Source organism: Eleutherodactylus coqui, chromosome 10 (assembly GCF_035609145.1).
Source record: "Eleutherodactylus coqui strain aEleCoq1 chromosome 10, aEleCoq1.hap1, whole genome shotgun sequence".
Lineage (NCBI taxonomy): Eukaryota > Metazoa > Chordata > Amphibia > Anura > Eleutherodactylidae > Eleutherodactylus > Eleutherodactylus coqui.
Genome location: NC_089846.1, coordinates 133,706,847 through 133,732,262, shown reverse-complemented (window position 1 = coordinate 133,732,262; position 25,416 = coordinate 133,706,847). Strand labels below are relative to the sequence as shown.

Genomic DNA, 25,416 nt, shown 5'->3' with positions numbered 1-25,416 from the left:
GGCTGCAATTAAAAGAGTATTCTGAGATTTAAAAAAGTCTGTGTTCTTCATAATAAAGTTATCCTTGTCCACAGATGGGTGTTGCATCACAGCTCATTCCCATTCAAGAAGCGGAAAGAGGAGGAAAAAGGAGGAAGAAGAAAAAAAAAAGAAAGAAAATGTATTATTTTCCTTCTTTTTCTATCTTCTTCTTTTATCTCTATTTTCCTTTCTTTTCCTCTTTCTTCTTCCTTCTTCTTTCAGTGGGTTCCGCCTAAGACAAACTTTTTAGCAACGTTCGAGCTGAAGCAGGGTTCAACTGTTTTGGTTCACTCAACACTACCAACAAGTAATTATTATATTTCCCCACAACCCCACAGAAGATGCACATCTGTGAGCAGCACAGGACACAAGTGCCTCAATCAGGCACATAATATGCTATATCGCGCCACCTAGTGGTAAAAAGATTAAGTGCACTAACTTCACATTTACTGCAAACCTCTCACTTTTAGCATTAGTCATTATTGGATGGTGGATCGCATAAATGTAATGCATCAGGTATGCAATGCCAATTAACAAATGAGGATGCTCTATAACACTGGTAGTATGGGTGCAAACGGGGCCTTAATGTTGCAAAACGTAAAAAATAAAAGCTGATGCTCCGTTATTGATCCAAGCTAGTGAGCTGCAGTATAAATGAAATCCCTGCTCTCTTAGCCCTACGGGTTTTATCACACGTGTTGTTGGATGGATTTTTTTAAATTAAGTTTTCGAAGCCAAAACTTTTATGTTCCACTCTGTTGGCTTCTAAAAGATCACAAGACACTGCACCAAAACTCCAGATCAGAAGGGCTTGTGTGGAAGCATCGTATCACACCATGGATGGATAGTAGACTGCAGTGGGGATGTATGGTTGGCTGGTTATGATGGCTGATTGCCAGGAGGTCCCAGATCTACTGATCGCCGGCTAGGCTTCCCTTTCATGGTGAGGCAGTCCCTTTAAATAAAGCCCAGTCCATAGCATGGCTTCTGACATGGAGATCCAGTTCACGACTTCTTTGTTCTTCTTTGTTTGATTAAGCAGTGAGCTCTAAATTTCTTTTAATTGTCGTAATATAAGTTGTCTCATTTATTTGCTATTTCCCGTAATCAGATTAATTCATCTTGCACAGTCTGTTAAATAGTTGTCCAGTACATATTGTGCGCCTAAATACAGGAATTCCGTGCTCTTCCTCGTGAGCCTCTGTTTAAGTCTGATCACAAATAGGCAATATTATCGTATCCGGTCATGGAGGTCACTGCTGGTAACTCGGTAACATTCTTTGGTTCAGTGCTGTCGGCCATATGTTTGTAACGGTCTCCGCGATGTTGGGCCAGGGCCGGTCCCCAGTTGTTGTCTGGTCTGCAGGTCTTAAAAACAGATTATATTTCAGTGATTAATATGTGATACAATAAGAATTGTGACAGGCTTAACCCTTTCCAATCCACTGTCTGGCGTCTTCCTACATTCTGATTGAAGCTTGTACAGCTCCAATGTCAGAAGACGTCCAACAGGGTATTCTTACCATCTATTGCCAGCCACTCCGCTGTCGGAGCCTCTCTGGCGCACACACTGGCTTTAGCCAGCAGATGGCACCGTTGTATAACAGCAAAAAGAGAAAGCCTTTTAGGAAACCCTGAATCCAAAATTAGAAAGGGTTAACCCCTTAAGGATTAGGGTGTTTGGGTCCTAAAAGGACCAGTCACTTTTTAGAGATTTTACCCATGGGGTGGTTTTACGGCCTATTTTTTTTCTTTAGCTACCAAGATTTTTTTTTTCACTTTATCTATTTTTTTTTAACCTTTTTTTTCACAGAATGGCGACGTTGTTCTTTGGGCGTCGGCTTCGGGTCATTTTATCTTTAAATATATTTTTATTTTATTCTGTAATTTTTTAAAACTTATTGTTGTAACTTTTTTTACCTTCTATATCCCCCATGACATCATGTAAGAGCTGTCGGGGTCATTTATATTAGCTTTTTTTTTAGCTGAGGCATCCATAGGAGCTCCAGTTACAGGGAAAACATTCCCCCATAGTGACAATAGTCACTGGCAGAGTTGATCTGGGTCTAAGACCCTGCAGCTCTGCCATGCCAGTGGGCACCTGTTGATCAAGTGATCGCCAGGTCGAATAGCAGCGGCAGCACTCCTACTTTCCCTATTCACTAAATAGCACTCATTGAGCACTATGTAGCCTGCAAGAGAGAAAGGAGAAGCAGTTGAAATCTGCTTCTGCCTTCTCCTCCGGGTCCTCAGCTGTCAGTGACAGCTGAGGACCTGACCTGCTCCTGCTACATTGCAGGAGCAGGAGCTTGAATCCCGCACCATATTTTTACTTTTACTATCTGCCAGGATTAAAGCCCAGCACCTAGTGCCCTAAATTTACAGTGCCTGGTACTTTACGGGTTAAGAATTGATGTAGACAGAATAAAGGGGCTCTACAGCAAGGATTAAAATGGACTCCTATTATGGTGCCAAGTTTGACCAATCTTGATTTTTAAAGGGGTTATCCCACAAAAATGAATTCTCCTCTATCGACAGGATACTTACTTGCAAAATGTTTCCTCTTGCACGGAAAACTTTTACTATGGCTGTAATTGGAATCCATACAAGGCAGAATATGATCATACACCAGCCCAGAGCCGTCCCCCAGGTAGGATACTGGATAGTACCATACGATGGGGATTTAAAGGTGATCAATGACCACAACAGGATAGCCTGCAAGACACACAAGAACATTCAGCGCTCCAAATGAAGATTTGTTCTTTAACCCATGAGAAGCCGGTCATTACCACAATGATATACTATTATGTAAATGAAGTAATCGTGTTTTCATAAATTCATAGTGAATCCTTTAGCATGTTTAGCCAGTTCCTTATGCTAAGGGTTCCTTCACATGAGCGTATGCATTTTTACGTTCGCTGGTGCGCAAGACCTTAATTTGCATGAATGGATGATTTTCCGCGGTCAAGTCCTGAGCTTAATTAGCGTTTTCTCATCCATTCACACGGCTGGGCGCAATGTTTTAGCAATAAAATACTTCGCAGCCCGTAAATCCCTCGCTCGGCATAAATCCTCGGAATGACTTCAAATGCCTAAGGCCTCATGTCCACGGGGAAAATCAGGCCCACCGCGGATTCTTCATGTAGAATCCGCAGTGGGTCCCTCCTGCCCCGCGGACAAGAGGCCTAAAAATAAGAATAAACTCACCTGCTCCGGACGATGCGTGTCTCCCCTTCTTTGCGGCCAGATCTTTCTTCGGCCCGGCGGATGTGCTCGGTACGCCGGCGGCGTGCCGCACGCATGCGCCGGGCACATCCGCCGGGCCGAAGAAAGAAGATCTGTCCGCGAAGAAGGGAATAACTGCATCGCCCGGAGCAGGTGAGTTTAATTCTGGTACGGGTCTCCCGCGGATCCGGACGGCTTCCATAGGCTTCAATAGAAGTCTGCGGGAGACCCGCACGAAAATGAAGCATGTCAATTTTTTTTCCCGCACGCGGATCCTCGGGAAAAATGATATCCGCAGGTATTTAACTACCTGCGGGTGTCTAATGCATCCCTATGGGTGCGCATCCGCGTGCGGGAGAACCGATGCAGATTTAAAGCCCGTGGACATGAGGCCTAAATAGAGGCAGCTGGAAGCTCTTCGCAGCGCTGGACGCTCCTAACCTGCCTCTCCCTTGCTTTTTCCCCAGCTCCCATTGGAGTCTATAGGAACCGTGGCATATATCGGTAGAACCAGAACTATCTTATCTGGCCGTGCGTAAAAACACCCGATTTCGGTCGCATATATTCTGTTTTTTACGGTGCAACATTTTTATGTGCCGCAAATTCGCCCATGTGAACGAATGCATTGGAATCCAATACCTTGGATGGTCGAGTTTTTCGGCTGGGCGTGAAATACGGCTGCATAGCCTCGTAAAAATGCTTGTGTGAATAAAGCCTAAGCTCCGGGGCTAAGGTGGTCTGTGCGTGTGTGTATATATATTAACATTAATGTCATTGCATTCTACAGGATCCCCTGGTGATCTAACATGCACAGTGTCTTGTGTATCCTCTTGGTCATCTGCTATTTTGAAGGGTTGGTCTGGATGAATTGTCCTACATGAACTGACATACATGCATGGGTGAAAACTATTAGCCAAATGATGATGGAGCCATGGTTGGGCCATGCATGTTGTGCATGTAGTGCAAACTATGGGCAGCAAGTTATACATAGTAAAGGCCCATTTACACTGGATGAGTGTCATGCAAACGATGCCAGACACTCGTCACTGTATCCCCGCGCTCCCATGCTCCTGCATGGGAGCTAGCACAGCTGGCTCGCACACGGAGCGGCCAGCAGGGGGGGGGCAGTGCAGGAGATTTCTCTCCTTTCGCTCCCCCTCCCCTCTCCATTGAGATACACGGCACCTTTTTAAACTGCACGATAAGTGATTAACATCATCACTCATCTTTTATGCAGCATAAAAGATGAGTGATGAAGCTCATCGTTAAGTTTAAACAGCGGCTATTCAATAGCGAACGGCCGCTGTGTATCTCAATGGAGAGGAGGAGAGGAGAGGGGAAGCAAGAGGAGAGAAATCTCCTGCACTGCCCCCCCCCCCCCCCCCCCCCTGCTGGCCGCTCCGTGACCCAGCCAGCTGTGCCAGCTCCCGTGCAGGAGCGCAGGGATACAGGGATGAGTGTTGGCATCGTTAGCCCGACACTCATCCTGTGCAAATGGGCTTTATGTAAAGCCGAAAAAAGACATATGTCAATCCAGTTCAAGCCTATTACTCCCCAATGTTGATCCAGAAGAAGGCAAAAAAACCCCAATGAGGTAGAAGCCAATTTTCCCCATTTATAGACCAAGAGAAGCTAAGCAGATTGATACATAGGGGGAAATTTATGAAGCAGTTTACACCCCATTGTGCAGAAATTGTCACTTTTGCACTGCTATGCCACTTTCCCAAAAAGGGAGCTTCGCTTCTCAGGAGGGGGTGTGACCACCCTGGACATTTATGTCTGATTTATGCCAGAAAGTTGCCTAATTTGTATCAGAAGTCAATGCCAGATCGTACCTGGAGAACGTGTTGGCGCAGGGAGAAGCCGAGATGCACCTAATATAGGATGAGGTGCGCGCCGAGGAAACAGAAGTATTTATAAATCCCCCCATCATTTTTGAGCATGAAGATTCCATGTAACTTGTATCTTATAGAATTAGATCTCTGCTCATTCTGTGATTAGCAGTCCCGTAATTAACAGCCCTTCCCATATAATAATGCATACGGAGATAAGTGCCATCACTAATAGCTCCATACACCCCATAAAACACCATAACCTTGTATGAGTAGTTGCCCTAAATATTATCTTAGACTTTCTTTTAGCATCTATTATGTACCTCTTTATTTAGCCGTTGAACGTTTCCTGCCTGGTATGTTAACCCCTTAGTGACAAAGCTAAATTTTAGAAATCTGACACGTGTTAAAGGGGTTGTCTCGCGCCGAAACGTTTTTTTTTTTGCATAGGTCCCCCCGTTCGGCGCAGGACAAACCCAAGGGATGTGTTAAAATAAAAAAAAAAAATTACTTACCAGAATCCCCGCTCTGCGACTTCTTCCTTCTTCCTACTTCTTCCTTCTCCAAGATGGCCGCCGGGATCTTCACTCACGATGCACCGCGGGTCTTCTCCCATGGTGCACCGTGGGCTCTGTGCGGTCCATTGCCGATTCCAGCCTCCTGATTGGCTGAAATCGGCACATGTGATGGGGTGGAGCTACGCGATGATGCGTAGAAGGGGGCGGAGCCAGAACGCCGCTCGTGCCCGGACCGACCAGAAGGAGAAGATCCTTCTGCGTAAGCGCGTCTAAAAAAGCAAGAAGACCCCGAAATTAGACGGAGCCATGGAGACGGGGACGACAGCAACGGAACAGGTAAGTGAATAACTTCTGTATGGCTCATATTTAATGCACGATGTACATTACAAAGTGCATTAATATGGCCATACAGAAGTGTATAACCCCACTTGCTTTCGCGGGACAACCCCTTTAACATAGAATAACTCCATAAAGGTTTTGCACATCCAAGTGATTCTGACGTGTTTTTTCACCACATGTTGTACTTCATTTAGGTGGTGAAAATAGACCGATAGAATTTGTGTATATTTATTCAAAGCACCAAAATTGGGAAAATTTTGAAAAAAAGTGTTATTTTTTCACATTTTCAACTGCAACATCTAAAATATGTGTAAACATACTGTACAAAGCTTTGAGAAGATCTATAACAAGATATATATTTCCATCTGTTTATTTTATTCTGGACGCGCATTTGAAAAACTTTATTTTTTTTTAACCATTTAGGAGACGTACAAATGTAACATTAATTATAATTATCAACATTTTGAGGAACCCTGTGTTCCTACACCAAGCCAAGATTGCAAAGGCTCATAGGTGTCAGAATGATACCCCCACAAATGACCCCATTTTAAAAACTACACCCCTTGATATAGTCACTGATGGGTGTCAGGAATATTTTGATCCCACAGTTTTTTTTTCAGTTAATGCAATTTAGTAGAGAAAAATAAAATTTCAAATTTTTGCAAATATGTCATTTTAAAGACCGTGTTTTTTTCTATAGTGCACATGGAAATGAGGATTTGCACCGCAAAATGGATAACTCCGTTTGCCCTATGTTCGGAAACATCCCCGTTGTAGCCCATGTCTTATGTCTGTATGCACAACGGGGCTCTGAAAGGAGCTGTCACGTCCACAGCCCACGTGACTTTAATCCTCAGGGCTGGTGTGTTTTTACGGCCCTGAGGATTAAAGCCCAGAAGCCGAGGACATAAAAAGTCGATAGGGCGGTCACTAAGGGGTTAATAAGCATTTCAACGTTCCCCAGGCGTCTTTCTCTATGTGCCTTCCCACCTGGCCTATATTTCTGGTGTCATTTACACTAGATTCTGGTGTAAATTATAAATAAATCTATTGGTCTGTGGTGGCCACACCTCTTTCAACAAGACCCACCTACTTTTTAAAAAAAGTGGCAGGCTGGAGCAAAAAGGAGAAAAGTTGCAATTTTTTTGTGCAAATGGGAATGGTCCAAGATGTCCTGGATGGAAACTATTCAGGAAAACTAGTACTTACCGTTAGTAACACCGGCGAAATAAATATCCAGCAACTTCTCCACCACAACCAGAAGCTCCAGTGCTTTTTACCAATCATCATTTCAATGTCCTTGATAAATCGATTAACACCTATAGTATGAAATGATAGATAGATTGATATGAGAGAGATAGACGGGCATAACAATAGGGGATGCAGGGGATGCAGTCGCACCCGGGCCCAGGAGCCTTAGGGGGCCCATAAGGCCTCTCTTCTCCATATAGGGAGCCCAGCACTATGAATAAAGCATTATGGTTGGGGCCCTGTTACAGGTTATGCATTGGGGCCCAGAAGCTTCAAATTACACCTAGATATGAGATAGATGGAGAGATAGATGGAGAGATAGATGGGGAGATAGATGGGGAGATAGATGGGGAGATAGATGGGGAGATAGATGGGAAGACACCCCTACTGTCTCCATTAACTGTTTACTACATGTAATTGTGGCTTTGTTTCTGTTCCCCCTGTCTTGTAAGCGCTGCGGAATATGTTGGCACTATATAAATCAAGATTATTATAATATTATATGACTTCTATAAATGAACTACATGTACATTGTACAGAGAAAGTCTAACCAAAATCCATGGGGTTTAGATGAAGTGTATCACTTATATTCTTTTACTAATGAAAAACAGATATTAAAACCTTTTCATTTTTCTATTCTGTTATTATTCTCTGATTGTATATTTTTTGTCTTATCACATGTTCATGACTCTCGGCTGAGTTGCTTTCAACAGTATTCAGAGCTTTTAGAAATATTTACAGCAGCTTCACGGGCCGTTTACATAATGGATAAGAGCTGACCCATTGACTTTTATGGGACAGTTTTCTAGATATGCACTGTGACCTGTGCAGGGGCCATTGTTCAAGGAGGGGGAGGAGGTGAGCTGTGACCATAACCTATAGTGAATGGTGGACCTTATGTTATCTGTATATTGTATGTGTAATCTTGCCTGGGATGATAATGAGATAGCTGCTGCAAAGTTTTCTCGACAGAACAGGAAGTACCTTTCAGTTATTAGGTTCTATGGTCATTGTGAAAACTGCAGGATTTAGGATTTCAAAATTTTTTAATATAGATTGTGAGATTGAAAAGTAATAAAATATATATGTGTAACATTATAAAAATGATTTGTATAACAGGTGACTTTCTGATGGCACATTCCCTTCAATGGTGTAAGCACTAGTGGCCAGCGGGGGGCGATGTCACGCTATCATTGCGCTATGCGTCTTTCCTCCGCTCAGTATATACTTTATGATTTTAAATAACTTTGAACTTTTATTCACTTCATGACTTGGATACAAGAGTCTTATAAGCTCCTCTTAAGACTTGTATATCTCGGTTGACAAACTTTTCGAGAGTCTTTTTCATGAATGAGAATGGTATTAAAGCTGATGAGAAAATGCATCAAACTTTCTTCCCATTTTTAGACTGAGCTCTCTGGTCTCGTCGAACGTCAAGGATTAAAGTAAGAATGTACTCTGTGTGCTTTCTGAAAGACCGCGAAGCACAATGTGCTGCACATTTCAGCACCCGAAGACTTGGGATCAGACAGAACAAATTGTCCTGATGACAAGATGCGTCTTCAGTCTTAATCCTATTGAAACACACTTAGTCGGTGACCGCGGACAGAGCCGTTAATATAGACCGCTCCTTTTAAATAAAGGGTGATGCAACTTGTCTGAGTGGTACCAAGTGAGGCTGTTATCTATATTAACCGGATTGGTCTTGTTGCGCGGGTGATGGTGGTGGTACGACGAGGTTCCAGGATAAGAAGCAGAAACAGAGTATAAAAGTATTTAAAGTTTTATTAACCCTTTCCAATCCACTGTCTGACGTCTAAAGGCATTCTGATTGAAGGCTGTACAGCTCTGATGTCGGAAGACGTCCGGCAGGGTATTCTTACTGTATATTACTGGCTGCTCTGCTGTCGGGGGGCCTCTCTAGCATGTCACATACCGCAGTACTGGCTCTAGCCAGCAGATGGTGCCATTGTATAATGACAGAAAGAAAAAGCCCCCTAGGAAACACTGAATCCAAATTTGGATTGCAAAAGGTTAAAAGTGGTAACTGTAGAAGGAGAAGATAGTTATATAGGTAAGGATAATGATAAGGATCACCAATGAAAACAGTGCCGTCACACCTTCCTAGCTATCGCTAACTAGTGCTATAACCAAGATCAGTCCCTGCGGTGGTTCAACCGATAATGGCCACTATTAGCTCTGCACCGGAATCGAAGAATGACCACCTTTTGTAACAACAGGGATGCACCCAATAATAGAGGATTACTGCGCACCGTCCGTAATAACGCAACCGGGTCCAAGGAAAGATAGCGCTCATGTGAACGAGGCCTTGGGTTAAGAATGGGAAATGTGAACGATGTCTCAGGTATAGCAAGCTACTGTTAAGTGGGTTGCAGGCCTGCATAACCCCCTTAGTGTCTCTTTATGTGTCTACATACTTGTCTAGAATAAGGCTGCCTGCAGACGGCCGGGTCGGATCCCGCTGTGAGGATTCTCGCAGTGGGATGCGGACCCGTGCCCCTGCAGAGGCCTGCGGCTCACCCGCTCCCGGCGTCTTTGGTCTCCTGCTATGTGCCGGCTGCTGGCCAGCCGCGCATGCGCAGAGCGGAGCCAGCCCAGCACTACTGACATTTCAGTGGAGGCCTTTGCGAGACCCGCACAGAAATAGAACATGCCGCGATTTGTTTTCCGCACGTGTGCATAAAATTGTGTTTTGCAATGCAATCATGTGCAGGCGGGCACGGGCAGACATTCTGCGGGAAATCCTGCTGCTGAATTTCCGCCCGTGTGCAGGGGTCCTAAAGGAGAGGGACCACATAAGGTCTATCCAATCCTGCCACATTTTTCCAACTCCCAAAAACAAATGTCACTTATACAGAGGCTGATCTTGAAGCTGTTGTACCCAAATGCTGAATCCATGCAAAATATCTAACGGAGCTTCCTTACATGTGCTACTTATAATATCGGCAACCTCTTACATGGTAGAGGCCTCTGGTGTGATACAATATGTGCTATATAGTAGAACACAACATACTGTCAGCAGGGTTGCCACCCGGCTGGTCGACCGCTGACTCTACTGGTAATTTACTGTAAAGGCCGGTGCCAGAATTTATTTTTACAGGACATGTTAAAAAAATAATCACCTACTGTGAACACCTTGGGCACGGCAGCAAGCACCATAACTCACTCTGTAGTCGTATTAAGAATGCCGCTGCAGTGCTTGGCGCAGTGTATTGTATGTGCAAGAACGCAAATGCTTAGAGGAGGAGGGAGGCTTTCTAAGAGCGCTGCAGTGGCATCCCAGCTGCAACTTCACAGTGCGTTATAGCACTTGCTACTGAGGTTGCTGGAGGTTCAGGGTGGGGAGGGCACATAGAGACAGCCCTATTACTACTAGGGGCACCAATGTGGGCACTACTACTGCTAGGGTCACTAAAGGAAGCACTAATACTACTAGGGCTACCATTACTATTGGGGCTGCTAAACTGAAGATGGCTGCTATTAGTGCTGGGGCAACAAAAGGGGGCCACTGGAAAGGGCTGCTCAAGCCACTAAAGTGGGCCATTACTACTGCTGGGGCCACTAAAGGGGGCTAGTATTACTGTTATGGCCACTAATGAGGACCATTATTACAGCTGGGGCCACTAAAGGGGGCCATTACTACTGCTGGGGCCACTAAAGGGGGCTAGTATTACTGTTGGGGCCACTAACAAGGACTACTATTATTGCTGGGGCCACTAAAGGGGGACATTATTACTACTGATTGTCCTATTACTATTGGAGCCACTATTCATTCTGAGGGCACTATTACTACTGAGTCCACTAAAGAGGGCACTAACACTACTGGGGCCATTGAAATAACAGAAGTAAAAACATACATTGTGATAAGCCACACCCCTAAACCACGTCCCCATTTGCCTTGGCTGGTATTTTTTGGTGACAGAGATGATAATCCTAATCATCAGTGGCTGAACACAGAATATGATAACCTTACCATAAATCCAGCATATGCCAATTAGCTCCAGCACCGCAACAAAGAGAAGGGCCCATCCACCGCAGAAGTAATCAATCAGGTTTACCCAATAAATTCCGGCCTGCAGGGAAAAAAAAAACAACATATATACTGTGCTGGCCAAACTAATAGCATAATCTTCGCTGGCATGAGCGTGACGTAAATGCACTCGGAATGGAATACTATCACGTCCTCTTGAGAGCGGATCCACGGTCCTTACTGTACTTCTTTCAGCTGCCGGGCCCCTTCAGATCGGAGTGGGTCACACCCGTGCCATGTTTGAACAGGCGGGTCAGGCTATTTAGTCCCAGGTGTAATTGATCTTCCCCATGGAATTGTGTGTTTAGTGCCCAATCTTATGCCTCGGGTGTGTAAATGTGCATAGAAAAAGCATGTTGCTGACTTTTTTGTCCGAATGTGGGCACAAAACGCTCCATGTGATGGAACCCATTAAAACCAATGGGTTCTTTTGGAGGAGCAAAATGGCCAGTGTCAAGGAGCCTTATCAATCCAGGAGGACGCAGCTTCTCACTCCACAAAGAAGGCGGAGTGTCTTACTTGGGCTAAGCTGTCTAGGAACTAAAGTTCCAAGGATTGGGAAGGAGCGTGCTTCTCTGATGTGTCCGTGATTGAAATGATGGATGATTGTTACTTATATGTAAGGAGGAAGATGGGAGAAGAATTCCTAGAGGACTGCCGGGCAATATCCCAGACATGAACTTTATAGAGAATGTTTGGTGTAATCTTATAACCAAAAGTAATGCAGAAGCGCCTGTCACCAACAAAGTAAAATTATTTGAGAGATTATTGAAAGTCTGGTCACACAATCAGAAAATAAAGGACAGGATCATAAAGTTCATTTGAAAAATAACGGGCAGGGGAAAAGCGCTATTAAAAACCAAAGGGGGCACAAAGTATTCAAGTATGTTGAGTGGTGTTGCTTGTATACAAGATTTTGTCAACTGTTTCTTTTTGGAGGATTTAGTGGGACTGCAGATACTACTGTAGTCATCTACATTGAACGTTCCCTGCATTAGGACCAGATGGCATGTGACGTATGATCAGTAATGTGGTACAATGTCATGGCTACATGACAATCTGCTCTCAGATAATGTGCTGACCCCTCCTTGGCACTGCAGGAGGCAATATTTGGCAGTCATGGGTAAACGTGGTGACCCAGTGGTACAACAGTGGAGAAGTTGGACAGATTTCTACAGTGACCATGTGATGTACCTTGCATCAACTGGGGTTCAATAACTGAAGACTGACAAGTGTGCCCTTGATGACCCTACATCATCACCAACAATGCCTCGAATGAGCCCAAGACAGACATCAATGGACCTTGGACACATGGTAGAAAATGGTCCTATTTCCTGCTAAACCATATAGATGGCCGAATCTATATCCATTGTAAACAGCATGAAGCTGCATTTCATGCGTGGACCATTGGGTTTTTCCTGTCATGGCTTATTATGACCGCTGGTAATCCTACTACAATCCTTGAATGGTGAACACTACAGGGACATATTAGCTGACCATCTACAGCCATATCTTCAGGAAGTCTTCTCAACCACTATGTCATCTTTCAACAGGACAACGCTCTGTGTCAGTAAACTCGTATCACTAGGGTGTGGTTGGTGGAACAATGACAAGGTATTCTCCACACTGCCTTGGCCACCAAACCGTAACCCCATTGAACAGGTTTGAGATATGTTGGAAAGGGCTGTGAAATGTTTTCCCACTTATCCACAAATGTGCACCAACTGACGGAGCTGCTGCAGATTGGCCAAGTTGAGTATGTAGGATATTTACCACCTTGTGGAATGTGTTCCTTGATGCCCGAAAGCCAAGATTGCCCAAAAAGGTGGACCAATCCATTATAGAACCGGTGTTCCTAATGCAGCCATCGTTCAGTGTAATTTGCTTTCTGCATGTGGCTTTTGCTATAGAGAGGATATGGTATGTAATGAAGGAATCTAGCAGGCTGATATTTGGTTTGCATGAGTTCATAGATCACAGTTCAAAATGTAAAAAATACCACGGGCCTTTATTGATTACTTACGGGAGTTACCCTTGGATTGATAGAGTATAACCACCATTTAAGGCATTCAAGCTATCTGCCGTATACCGTATATGTATAACAACAGTGAATGAATAACTGAAACCTTACCTGTGTAACACAAACCAATCCTAGAAGAAACAGAACACAACAAAGGGCAATTGTGATAGGGATCCGATGTTTCTTCATGGCCTGAGGATAAGCATCTAGTATGGATGTCGTAATCGTCTCTGTAAGAAAACGTATTGATGTCACGGAATCAGACTTTCCTACCAAAGACTGAAAATTATTTAGGTGAAATTCATTGGAAATGACTGATATTGTAGTGACCTGGAGGGTCCTACAGGGTAGGCAAAGGGTTAATAGGTCCCATGGACCTTGCTATGAGCCCTTTGGGGTACATAGGAGACACCCTTTAAGGGGAAAAACCCTGTTTTTCCTTGAAATCCGGGTAAAAGAGAATATGTCTAGCAACAGCAGCCCCTCTGATTGGCTGCTGTCAGCTAATTATCTGATTGGTCGTCCTCTCCTTTGGGGAGGTTTTGGATGATTAGAGAGAACTTACCATGTGACCAGAGAGAGAGAGCCCCGGTGAATTAGTGGAGTGGGAGAAGTCGAGTGTAGCATGGGAAAGGAGGCGGTTGGAGTGAGACAATGGAGAAGAAGAGGAGAGAGTGGACTGCAGCTGGAGAGAGAGCACAGCAAAAGTAGTGCAGGAAATCGGGAATCGTGATTTCCCACCCACTGCACGAGCCACCATTTTAGGCAGAGTAGCAACCACCGTGACAAGGTCAAAGTTAGCGCACCCACTCAAGCTACAATATGTTATCGATACAAATCAGAAGATCACATTGCACTGCTTGCCTGGGACACTACCTACCTCAGCCACTAGGCGGAGCTCAGAGTTGTGCAGCTCCCACTGAGCTTATTATTCATTGCCGCTCTCTTTCAGGTATGATGCACAAATCCGAACTTATAATTAATAAAGCTGATACTTTATCAGTTTGGTTATTTTAATGCAATTGTATTTGACAGATCGATTAAATCCAAGCATGGAAAAAATCTTTTCAACTCTTACCTATTATTGCAAATTGAGAGTCCAGACCCAAAGTAAGAAGCATGAAGAAGAACAGGAACGACCAAAGGGGGGAAACGGGAAGTTGGGTTAAAGCTTCTGGGTATGCAATAAATGCCAACCCAAAGCCTAAATAAGCAATGGAAACAAATGGATAAAATGAAGGACTTACAAAAAGGACGACATACTTATCATTATTAGTAAATGGCTCATTATTATAAGGAAGCAGTTGTCTCTTCTTGAAGTGTAATAACTGGCCTACCCCTACTCGGAGGATGTACTGATCATGGGATATCGGGGCATGCGACCCAGCATGCCATGTGGTACACACTTGTCCACTATCCTACAAGCTGAGTAAGGCAGCAAGGGAAATGAATAGTAAGGTGTAGTCACAATCACTAGATGTCCTACCAGCAGGACATCTTCTTTGTAGATCCTTATTAACACATATGGTAATAATGCATATAGAAAAGCATTTTCAAAAGTGGAAAATCCATTTAAAGTGTCCTTTCCTCTTATCCACTTCCTGACCACATAGCATAAATACGCATCATGCAGTTGTGAAGGATGTATGGAGCCGGCTTGGGGGCCAAATTCACTTCATACCCAATGGGTGGCAGCGGTTTTCAACAGTTGAGTTCGCTCTGATCGTGGCTAACTGCACTCCATAGTCAATGCTGGAGGGGGAGCCTCTAGCACCCTGGCCACCCTGCAATGCAATCATGAGAGGCCGATGGGCTATTATGGCAGCCCAGGTTCTATACCAATGATTTTGGGAGCATCCCACAGCGCTGGATCAGGAACCAGGAAGGTAGGTATAAATATATTTATGGCAGCACAATACAATACAAGGCATACTTGTTTCACAGCTGGGTCTGGCAGCTCTGCAGGGCAGAAAATGCTCATGTAATAACAGCCTTAAGGTGCTTTTAAGATGGAATGATTGCAATCATCAGAAAAAAAAATGAACATTTAAAAACATGGTTCAAATCAATTATCGTTCAGTCTAAAGGCCCATTTACACGGAGCAATAATCGCTCAAAAAATTGCTCAAAAGCGATCTTTTGAGCGATCAACGTTGCATCTAAACACGCGCCCATCATGCACTTTTCATGCACTGCTAGCTGATCGTTAAATTCAGGCCAACCTAAAAATCATTGTGCGGTCTTATTAGGAGTTCTCCACGGGGAGTGCTGATAGCATTGTTATCTGCTGGAGAACAAATGAGCTGAATGGAGATAAGAGCCCTTGGGCTATTAACTGCTTTCAGCTAAGGCTTCATTTGCATACTATTAAGTAGCTGAGTAGCTACTTAATAGTTTATGCAAAATGATCGCTCAAAACTGTCACTCAAACTGTCGTTGGAGCGATTTTTGAGCGATCATCGCTCCGTGTAAATGGGCCTTAAATGCGAACCAATGACTTAATTCATTTTATACAGACATACAAACCATCATTGGCTCATTCACTTATTGTTCAGTCTTAACAGGGCTTGTTCAGTATTTCACATTTGCTTATACAGCGACAGACTGAACGATGCTTCTGCCTGTCTGAACAGACTGCATGAGACCGAATGCGCTAGCAGTCATGTCACACGCTCGTTCACTCGAGAATCGGCTTGTCTAAATGGACCCTTAGAAGTGTTTCAACAGCGGTCACCTGCAGCACCCCCACAGCTGGAATGAAGTATTCTGAAGTTTCCATTAAAACCAATCCAATGCCTGTATAAGGGCTCATGTCCAAGGGCATATGCGTATAATGGCACAAGTCTCCCGCGCCGTTTTACACATACGGAGCCCTTTGGCTGTGCTGGCAGAGAGCTGGCAGAGATCGAGTATCGCCACGGTATGCACTGTGCCTGTCCGGGAATCTGACGTCACAGCCATGCGCAGTGGGATTTATTTATTTTTTTGAAACACTGCCCTCTCGCAATGCTTGTGTAGGGGCAGCGTTTCGATATGGAGCTGGTGTGCATGGAAGAATGACTTTCATTGCCTCTATTCACTGCGTATCACACATGCATGCCACTCATGCATGATACGTGGTGAAAAACGCCCCTGGGGATTAGCCCTAAATCGTAGAAATGTTGAGTTCTCCAAAGCAAGTGATGCTGTTTGCAACTGTTCTTCGCTCTAACTAATTGGTGAGAATCCTGGATGACAGAACCACTATCTATTTATATAATACAGTATTCAACATGGGTTCTAAGAAAACTGGGTCAGCACAATACGACTTCCATTGCATTTCCTAGTGGGTTATCTTCCATTTTTTATGGTTGTCAATGACAAATCAGCCCAGTTATACAGTAACACAGGAGTGGGGGATGTGCAACTTCATAAAAAAGAAAATCGGACATTCAGGAGTTTGAAAAGGTTTTGTGAATTATTCTGCGGGAACCCTAATTCTTGTAAAACGAGCAAAAGGGTTTTTGGTTTTTTTTGCTTTAAAACTTCATAACAATTCTGAACTTGACTTGTAATAATGTTGCCATCCACTAGGTGGTGCTGCATCCCCTTTCATGTGCAGGTTGAAGGCGAGATAAGACACATCATAAAACTGCCCTGAGCTCAGTGGACTGATTTACGATATACGGTCTCCACTCTGTTTGTTGTTTTAAAGGGGTTGTCCCGCGCCGAAACGGGTTTTGTTTTTTTTCAACCCCCCCCCCCCCCGGTCGGCGCGAGACAACCCCGATGCAGGGACCTAAAGAAAGCTTACCGGAGCGCTTACCTGAATCCCCGCGCTCCGGTGACTTCTATACTTACCGGTGAAGATGGCCGCCGGCATCCTCTTCCTCCGTGGACCGCAGCTCTTCTGTGTGGTCCATTGCCGATTCCAGCCTCCTGATTGGCTGGAATCGGCACGTGACGGGGCGGAGCTACACGGAGCCGGCATTCTGCACGAGCGGCTCCATTGAAGAGAGCAGAAGACCCGGACTGCGCAAGCGCGGCTAATTTGGCCATCGGAGGGCGAAAATTAGTCGGCTCCATGGGAACGAGGACGCTAGCAACGGAGCAGGTAAGTAAAAAACTTTTTATAACTTCTGTATGGCTCATAATTAATGCACAATGTACATTACAAAGTGCATTAATATGGCCATACAGAAGTGTATAGACCCACTTGCTGCCGCGGGACAACCCCTTTAAATATTGAGTGCAAAACAATCTCATATTTCTGTGTGTGAACACTTATTTAGCTCAAGAGGAATGTGTTCCCCTCCCCTCTGCATCTGTATGTTATAATTATGTGCCATCCAAACTAGTTTCATTCAATAGCCTGACGAAGGGGGCGAGATATCCCTGAAAACTTGCTATAACATCATGTATTTTTGTTAGCCATTATAAGGTATCATATCTACAGGATTACCTGGTTTCTCTCACTGAGAACAATCACACACCTCTAATCCTTGTGTCACGGCCAAAATACAGCAAATAAAAAATGCATTTTTTATAAATATTTGTATGTAAATGAAAAATAGACACAATGCTTAATTGAAAAAGTTGTGGTCATCCTTCTATTCAGTAAACAGCGGCAGTGTGAACGCAGGTCGCATTACAGTAACAGATCATTCTGTCTTCTCGTTTCACATACTAAAATTCTGATTTTCACGTAAAATCAGGGTAATTAAACAAATACAGAGCAAATGTCTGAAATAGTCATGGATTTGCAAAACCTTATCTTGCAAAACTTACAAAAGTTCAAGGACTCTTCTATTGGGGAAAATTCTTTTACAATAATTCAGGAGGTAAAGTCTAATCTTCAGGTATCTGTGTTCTTGCTTAACTCAACTACTACTACGCAGGTTGTAGAACTTTATTGATTGCCATTGTCACACTATCTTTTTTATGGTGTTTGAGTTTTTTCATGGTGTCCTCCAATATGCTGGCTAGTATTGAGTAACCCAAAGCTGCCGATCCCTGTTTCGGGTCAAACTTTGCTAAATGCTTGGTTTTGCACGAACCCAAACATTGAGCTGTTTGTCTCGGGCAAACCCACTAAAATTCTTTTTTTTTTTTTCTTTCTTCTTTTACTTTCTTTTAAGAAGAAGGGAAAAAGAAAGAAGAGAGAAAAAGAAAAAGCACAACTTCCTTGTTCTTCTTGTCTTTTCTACTTTTCTCTTTCTTTTCGTCATTAACTTTGACTTAAAAATTGCTCAAAAGTACTCAGGTTACCTAGTTGAGTATCTAAGAGTATTATACAGGGTTTTTATGGCTCTTAGTGTTATGCATCACTTTTAGGGGTATTGGTGAAGTTCCGGTTTGGCTTGAACCTATTCGGACTAATTGAAACGTTTTGTCCAAATTTGGGAAACTGGCTGGACCAAACTTTTGAAAAGTGCTCTCATCACTAGTGCTGGTATAACCAGTCCGGGTGAAGCCATTCACACCTTTCTTATTCCCCACTTCCACAGTCATATGCCAGAGCTGTAATGTCAGCTCTGTAGTTAGAATCTATATTCTTATTCCGGCTCATTAGCTTGCACTATATATATATATGTTTAGGTCTAAGTATAATAATGCAGAACCTTCTAGTTTTACAGATATGAAGTACCTGAATCCACCACTTCTGAAACAGATTTCTCAGACACGTGTGCCATGTGTCCCAAAATAGAAAATATTGCAAATCCGGCAAACACGCTGGTTCCACAGTTGGTGATACAGACTATGATTGCATCTAAGTAGCAATTGTTATGAAATTTGTTGTAAGAGGACAGAGCGATGAGTCCGCCCCAGGCCGTCGAGAGGGAAAAAAATATCTGGGTAGCAGCGTCTTTCCAAACCTGAAATGGATGAAGTTTTGACTCATTAGAAATAAGAATGATCAGACATGGGAAATCTGGATATACTGATAACACCGTGCAAGAACTAAGTTTATAACTTCAACCAACATCTATGGATCCTCCTAAGAGCAGCTAAAAATACTAAAAGGAACACTAAACAAAATACGTCACAGAAAAAAAGAAATTCAAGTAATTTCTTACTTTTTCTCATGCTTACTTTTCGCCTTATTACAGGTTATCTTAGGGCTCATTCACATTGGTTTTAGCCTTAGTCATATATTTCCACCACTTTCTGTTCCGTTTAAGAAGCAAAGAAATGGAAATACAAATGTAATGAATATGTTCTGATCTCTATGGGTTTTCATTAAAAACCCTCATTGTAAAAAACTAAAAAATCCCTCCCCAGAAGGAGCCGTTGGAATCGAATACAACCTTCTCTGTGTGATTGTAACGTTGCTCTAAGTGATTATAATATCAGAGCAGCTGCAGCATTTTATCCGTTTGCAAAACGGACATAAAATGGAATTAAATGGAAATCCGTTTTTAATGCAAACCCATTGAAATCAAAGGGGAACAAAGCTGAAATATTTTAATCCATTTTTAGTTCCATTTCTCTGCTGCTCAAACATAACAGAGAAATGGGAATGTATAACTGAAGGCAACGCCAGTGTGGATGAGCCGCTACATTGTGATTAAAACTCTGCAGCGCCACCTAATCATTGTTATAAAGACCTGTATGAAGGGTCTGACATTGATGTGAAGGAACGCTGCCATCCAATAGATGATGCTGCAGAGTAGTAATTCCATCTTCCTTATTTGCATAGAATACCCAGAGGAGCTTGCATGGCCTTATAAGTCTCCTCACTCACTTTCTAGATGTCCCCACACCCCTTTTGGGTGCTCTCCTTGGGGGCAGACTATGCTATTCCCCTACCCACTCAACCCATAGGTGTCTCTACACACTGATTGGGTGCCCCCTTAAGGAGACATGACACCCCTCCTTACCCATGTCGCAGGCCTTTCACAAGCTAAACCAGAAAGGTACTATGCACTGATGAGGGGCAAACCCCCTTGCCCCAAAACAGCTGTCTGTACATGTTTTTTTGGCTTGGTTCCCTATTCCCAATCATTGTTATAAAGACCTGTATGAAGGAGTGCTGCCATCCAATAGGTGATGCTGCAGAGAAAGTAATTCCGGCTTCCTTATTTGCATCACATTCACCTGAATGGAACTAAGCTGCTCTCATGCATTTGACTGATGTGTATAACATGACATGCCGGAGAATAGGAAGCGGTGCTCACCTAAGAGCTGAAGCCTCTTCAACCAGCTGATTGTAAGGGATCCCGAGCAGCGGACCTCACCAATCCACTATGACTGACCTATCCTGAGGATAGGTCATCAATAGAGATGAGCGAGTATACTCGCTAAGGCACATTACTCGAGCGAGTAGTGCCTTAGCCGAGTACCTCCCCGCTCGTCTCTAAAGATTCGGGGGCCGGCGCGGGTGACAGGTGAGTTGGGGCGGGGATCGGGGGGGAGAGAGAGATCTCCCCTCAGTTCCTCCCCACTCTCCCCGGCCCTCCCCGCCCCCTGCCGGCCCCGAATCTTTAGAGACGAGCGGGGAGATACTCGGCTAAGGCACTACTCGCTCGAGTAATGTGCCTTAGCGAGTATACTCGCTCATCTCTATTATTGGCATTGTTCCATCCGTTGTACAAGTCAGTCTGCTCTCCGAGAGAGTGACTTAGCATGACAGGAAGTGCTAAGTCTCAGCATTATCTCCGTATAAACCCCCCCTAAATGTCATATCAAGACCTATTGATTTAATGCTACATTTAGCAATTATTAACACTTCCGATTATGTATTTGTTTTCCATAAGTAAGGAATTTGGAGTCAAACAGGAGTCGTTTTTAGCTCACACCCAAATCATTTCTATTGTATGGGCAGCTGCCAAATTAATAATTAATACAACATCACAGAAATGTAAAGGGCCGTATTGTACCTCAGTACGCCTCTGAATGGAATGTAGACATTTTTGTGTGAATCAAATCTTGCCATGCTTTAATACATACATTTCTCCCCTAAATCACTGGCCTCAGTGGTGGATGTCACCGGACTGCTGATGCCAGTGGTGGGTTATATCAGTCACCGGAGTATATGGACACATTATGCTGTACCCAAGTAAACAAAGACTAGGGGGTGGCCTGTGATTTCATGGGTAATTATTAATGTTTTTTAAATATTTTTTCACATTTCCCCCACTTAGTGAAGTTCTTGAACAACTTGAAAAACCCCATAAACTTGCCTCTGCTTCCATTAACTTGGTAATGTTTGACTGCGTTCCAATGTAATAATTAATTCCATTAAATGCACCTTCTAGAGTTGCTCCACGAACCAACAAGATGATCAGGACTACATAAGGGAATATTGCAGTGAAGTACACCACCTGGAATTATATACAAGAGATCCATCAGGAGTTACGGAGACACAACATCCGGTTACGCACTAGTATACACATAATAGAAGTTCATTGGCGATACAATGGGGATCAAGTGGATTCATTCTGCAGTAGAAAAACATGAAAAATCAGCAGTTTGTGTAAAATTCACTGGTGGAAATTGGAAATATAACACCCAGACAAAGTATCTCCATGTGAAGAGCATTGAATAATTAAAAATCGGATGAAGCACTGGAATCACAATGAAACCGGCCAGGGCAGAGCGGTCCTGTGCTTTGCCCTGGGTGGTTCCATTGTGCATTTTGGGACATTTCTTCAATACCGGCTTGTAGCCTAAATTGGAGAAGTATATTTGTTTGTGGTCTTTTCATGTTGGTCCCAAATATAGGACCTTTAAATCAATAAAGGTTACGTTTTAGGGGTCCCACCCAGTGATTACTTAATTCCCCTCCTGGGGCCTTTCCGTTTCAGTGACTACTAAAAAGCACATATATTAGTGTGCAAATTATGTGGCTTTTTGTTATGCCAAATGCTACATTTAGTGCATAAGTTGTAAAGTGTGTTATATAAGAAAGCCTTTTTTCCTCAGAATGCCGGTGACTAGGTAAGCCAAATCGTAGAGTTTAAGCTCCGTACACCCAAATGTCTGACTTTGAGAGGTTGGATAATTGGCATGTAAGAAATGGAGCATCATATTGTGAAATCTCTTGGAGGACTGGCTGTAGTGCAATGTCATGGTAGAGAGGGGTTATTCCGTGAACACAGAAGGGTACAGTACTCACAGACCTGGGACAGACTGGAGCGTAAGAACGATGAAACATGAAAACCACCAAATTATCGATAGACGGGTAATTGCAACAGAAATCCGAGTAGTAGTTGGAGTCAAAGTTACTCCAAGAGCAAATTGTAAACAGATTGCTTGAAGTTGGGTTGCATTCTCGGCTCCCCATGTAGTGCGTTCCGTTAACTGGATTTCACTGTCAGCAGTGACTAAGCTGGTGTACTGCTAGATACAACTGGACACATGAATGGAGAACAGTTGTATTTAGGAACGAGCCCTGATTCTGTTTGGGGCAAAAGTGATAATCGTCAACATATCAGTTGGCATTTTGAGTAAAGCACTGCCCTGCTGTGATTTTGGAGCGCCACACAGGTCCATCCCCTGGAGCCATGGTTTGGGGGCAGTTATGACAGCAGGACTGAATTGGTGACTGCCGAAGGCACGATGACTGCCTGCCAGTATGTGGTACACCCTGTTGTCATATCCTTGATGACCACCATCCAATGTGATATCTTCCAACAGGATAATGCCCGTCCACATGCTGCAGCCATTCCAAGGTGTCATGACCATGGTTTGGTCCACATGCTCCCCAGATTTAGAGCATGTCTGGGACACCATAGATAGACGCATTGAGTCACATGGCCACCTACCACAAACTGTACAGCAACTGACTGCACAAGAGAGACCCCAATGTGATATCCGAACACTTATTGATTCAATGCCTGCAAGGATCCACAAGTGTATGGGTTCTCATGGTGGACATACTTCATACTGAAACCTATACTGTATAATAAACCGAATAATGAACTTTAAGGAATTTCAATTTAATATAATTTATTCTTGTACATGTCTACCATGCTTCATGAAACTTCACCAATTCCTTCTGGGTGTAACACTTTCAATTTCCATGTAAGTAGAGCAGACTGAGGGACACTTCATCATTTCTGATATTACCTTCCCAGATGATTTGATTCCTTTGAATAGAGCTGCTCCAACAATGATCCAAGCCAGAAGCAGACACAGAGCCAAGTACCAGACGACTCCACCGGTCTCATCTATACCGCTGGACTGACGGAGCGTTACTCTCCTACAAACAAAAGTATAATGGAAGATCTTGAAAATATGTGCCCGTCCTCAGTTGTTACTAGTAAGGGAGTGTTCCCATAGAATTTTTCACTATGCTGTGGGACTCCGCCTGGGAGTTATGTGACAGGTGCCAAAAACAGCTTGTGACGGAACACCCAAACGGAACTATTCACCGTCATTAGTGAAACGGACACTACCTTGGTGTCCATTAGACAGGGTTTCTATTCGTTCAATTTTTGACTACATTATTCTATACTCCACATATGTGCTGTTTGATGTGCGGGAGATTGGACATTGCCCGCCATACTCTTGTCTGTCAATCAAACCAAAATAAGACACGCTGCAATTTTTTTTTACGGGGACCATGGCTTCATGGAAAAAAAAAATCACTGGTCTGAAAAGCCCATTAATTTTAATGGGTCCAGGTTCTATCCAAGTTCACTAGGTTACATACTTAGAAGAATGTGTTTTTCTCCCCTTATGCATAACAGGACAGATCAAAACCACAGATTTCAATCGATTTTAGTGGCTTCGTTTTCACTAGCTATCTTCTCCGCCATTAATACTGCGACTGAGAAACGATAGGGCAAGACCAATCTTCCTGCGTTTTTTTCAAACTCCTGCACTATGGAGCGGAGTGTGAACAGCTGGTGAAGGTGAGGAAATTTCCCTTGTTAGGCGCAACTACGCTCCATTACGCCAAGCATAGCCACATATACGGCCATCTAAAACTGCCCTCAGACAGAACTGAGATCTGAAAGTTGCCTCTGTGAATAGAGCCTCAGGGTAGTTGCAGATGGTCATAGGCACAAGTACGCTCACTGCTACAGGATGAGGGAAATGTCTTCCCCTTTGCCAGTCATACGCAGTATGCAGGGTCATGGCCGGCTCCACAGCTGTAAAAATACAGTAAAACACTGTGTGACCCCCGCTGTGCTTTACACTTACAGCCATGTGAGCCCAGCCTTAGTTGAATGCTTTTAGAAGGAAACGGTCTTTAGGCTACATTTACACTAGCGAGTGTGATGTAAATCAGTGAAAATATGACCTACATTGCACTTAATTTTTCTGCAATTGCAATGCATTTTGGCATTAAAAATGTGCGATTCTCACGCCTGTACATGTGATTTTCACATGTGTGAAAAAAAAATAAAAAATCAGATGTTGCTCCAAGAGCAAAAATGGTAAAAACGCATTGCACTCATATGCAATTTTTTCACACTCCCATAAGAAATAGCAGACGATTCTTGCAGCAGAATAGCTAAAAAAATAGGAAATGCTGCAATATTTGGATATCATGCTATCGGTGTGAGTGAAAAATCGCTTGCTTATAATAATCCATCCAACATAAGGGGTTTGTTGCATATGTGAGTTCTGCCGTCTCGTAATCACACAGCAATTTCTGCAGCACCACAGACAGAGTGTAGAGACTGTGTTAGTGAGTGGAGGTGCTGCTGGATGCTGATCCTGGAGAGGTGCAACAGTCTGCAGAAGAGCTGCTGCTGCTGCCAGAGAGGAGCCTGAGCCTCTGGATGTGAGAGGGGCTGTAGAGCCTGAGTAAATGCTGGGATCCAGGTTGTATCTGGAAGATAGAGGGAATGTGGGACTGTGTGGCTGAGCAATGGACTAAGACCAAAGAGTACACTGAGGAGTTTGTTGTCAACGAGTCGTAAGTGAGGCCGGCCTAGTAAAGCCGGTAGGTGTGCACATCACTAAGGACTAAGTAGTCAGCAACAGTGGAACTTTATTAGTCATTGGACATTTGTTATTTGTATGGCTGTTACCAATTCTGGGCTAGAGCAGTTGATAGTGGACTAAAGAAGTAACATTAAACAGTCGAGCCTAAAATATCAGAGCCGCCATTAGAGTTTGTCTAAGTGTGTTCAAGAATTACTGAACTGCGCAAACTGGAGTGTTATTCCTACAAATACAAACTCTGCATTACGTTACATCGATTATCCTTTTGTTCAACAGAAT

At 43.6% G+C, this 25,416-nt stretch overlaps 1 protein-coding gene across 1 annotated transcript in view; it reads right to left on the bottom strand.

Annotated features, from left to right (window-relative positions):
• Positions 1–371: 371 nt before the first annotated feature.
• Positions 372–25,416, bottom strand: part of LOC136579840 (sodium- and chloride-dependent neutral and basic amino acid transporter B(0+)-like) — a 40,355-nt gene continuing 15,310 nt past the window's right edge. The window contains exons 6-14 of the mRNA XM_066579894.1: positions 23,308–23,440; positions 21,420–21,560; positions 18,884–19,112; positions 14,336–14,461; positions 13,369–13,487; positions 11,181–11,280; positions 7,145–7,254; positions 2,569–2,736; positions 372–1,389 (exon numbers count right to left, since the gene is read on the bottom strand). Of these exons, the coding sequence (XP_066435991.1) occupies positions 1,237–1,389; positions 2,569–2,736; positions 7,145–7,254; positions 11,181–11,280; positions 13,369–13,487; positions 14,336–14,461; positions 18,884–19,112; positions 21,420–21,560; positions 23,308–23,440 (1,279 nt within the window). The 3' untranslated portion in view covers positions 372–1,236. The remainder of the gene's footprint in view (positions 1,390–2,568; positions 2,737–7,144; positions 7,255–11,180; positions 11,281–13,368; positions 13,488–14,335; positions 14,462–18,883; positions 19,113–21,419; positions 21,561–23,307; positions 23,441–25,416) is intronic.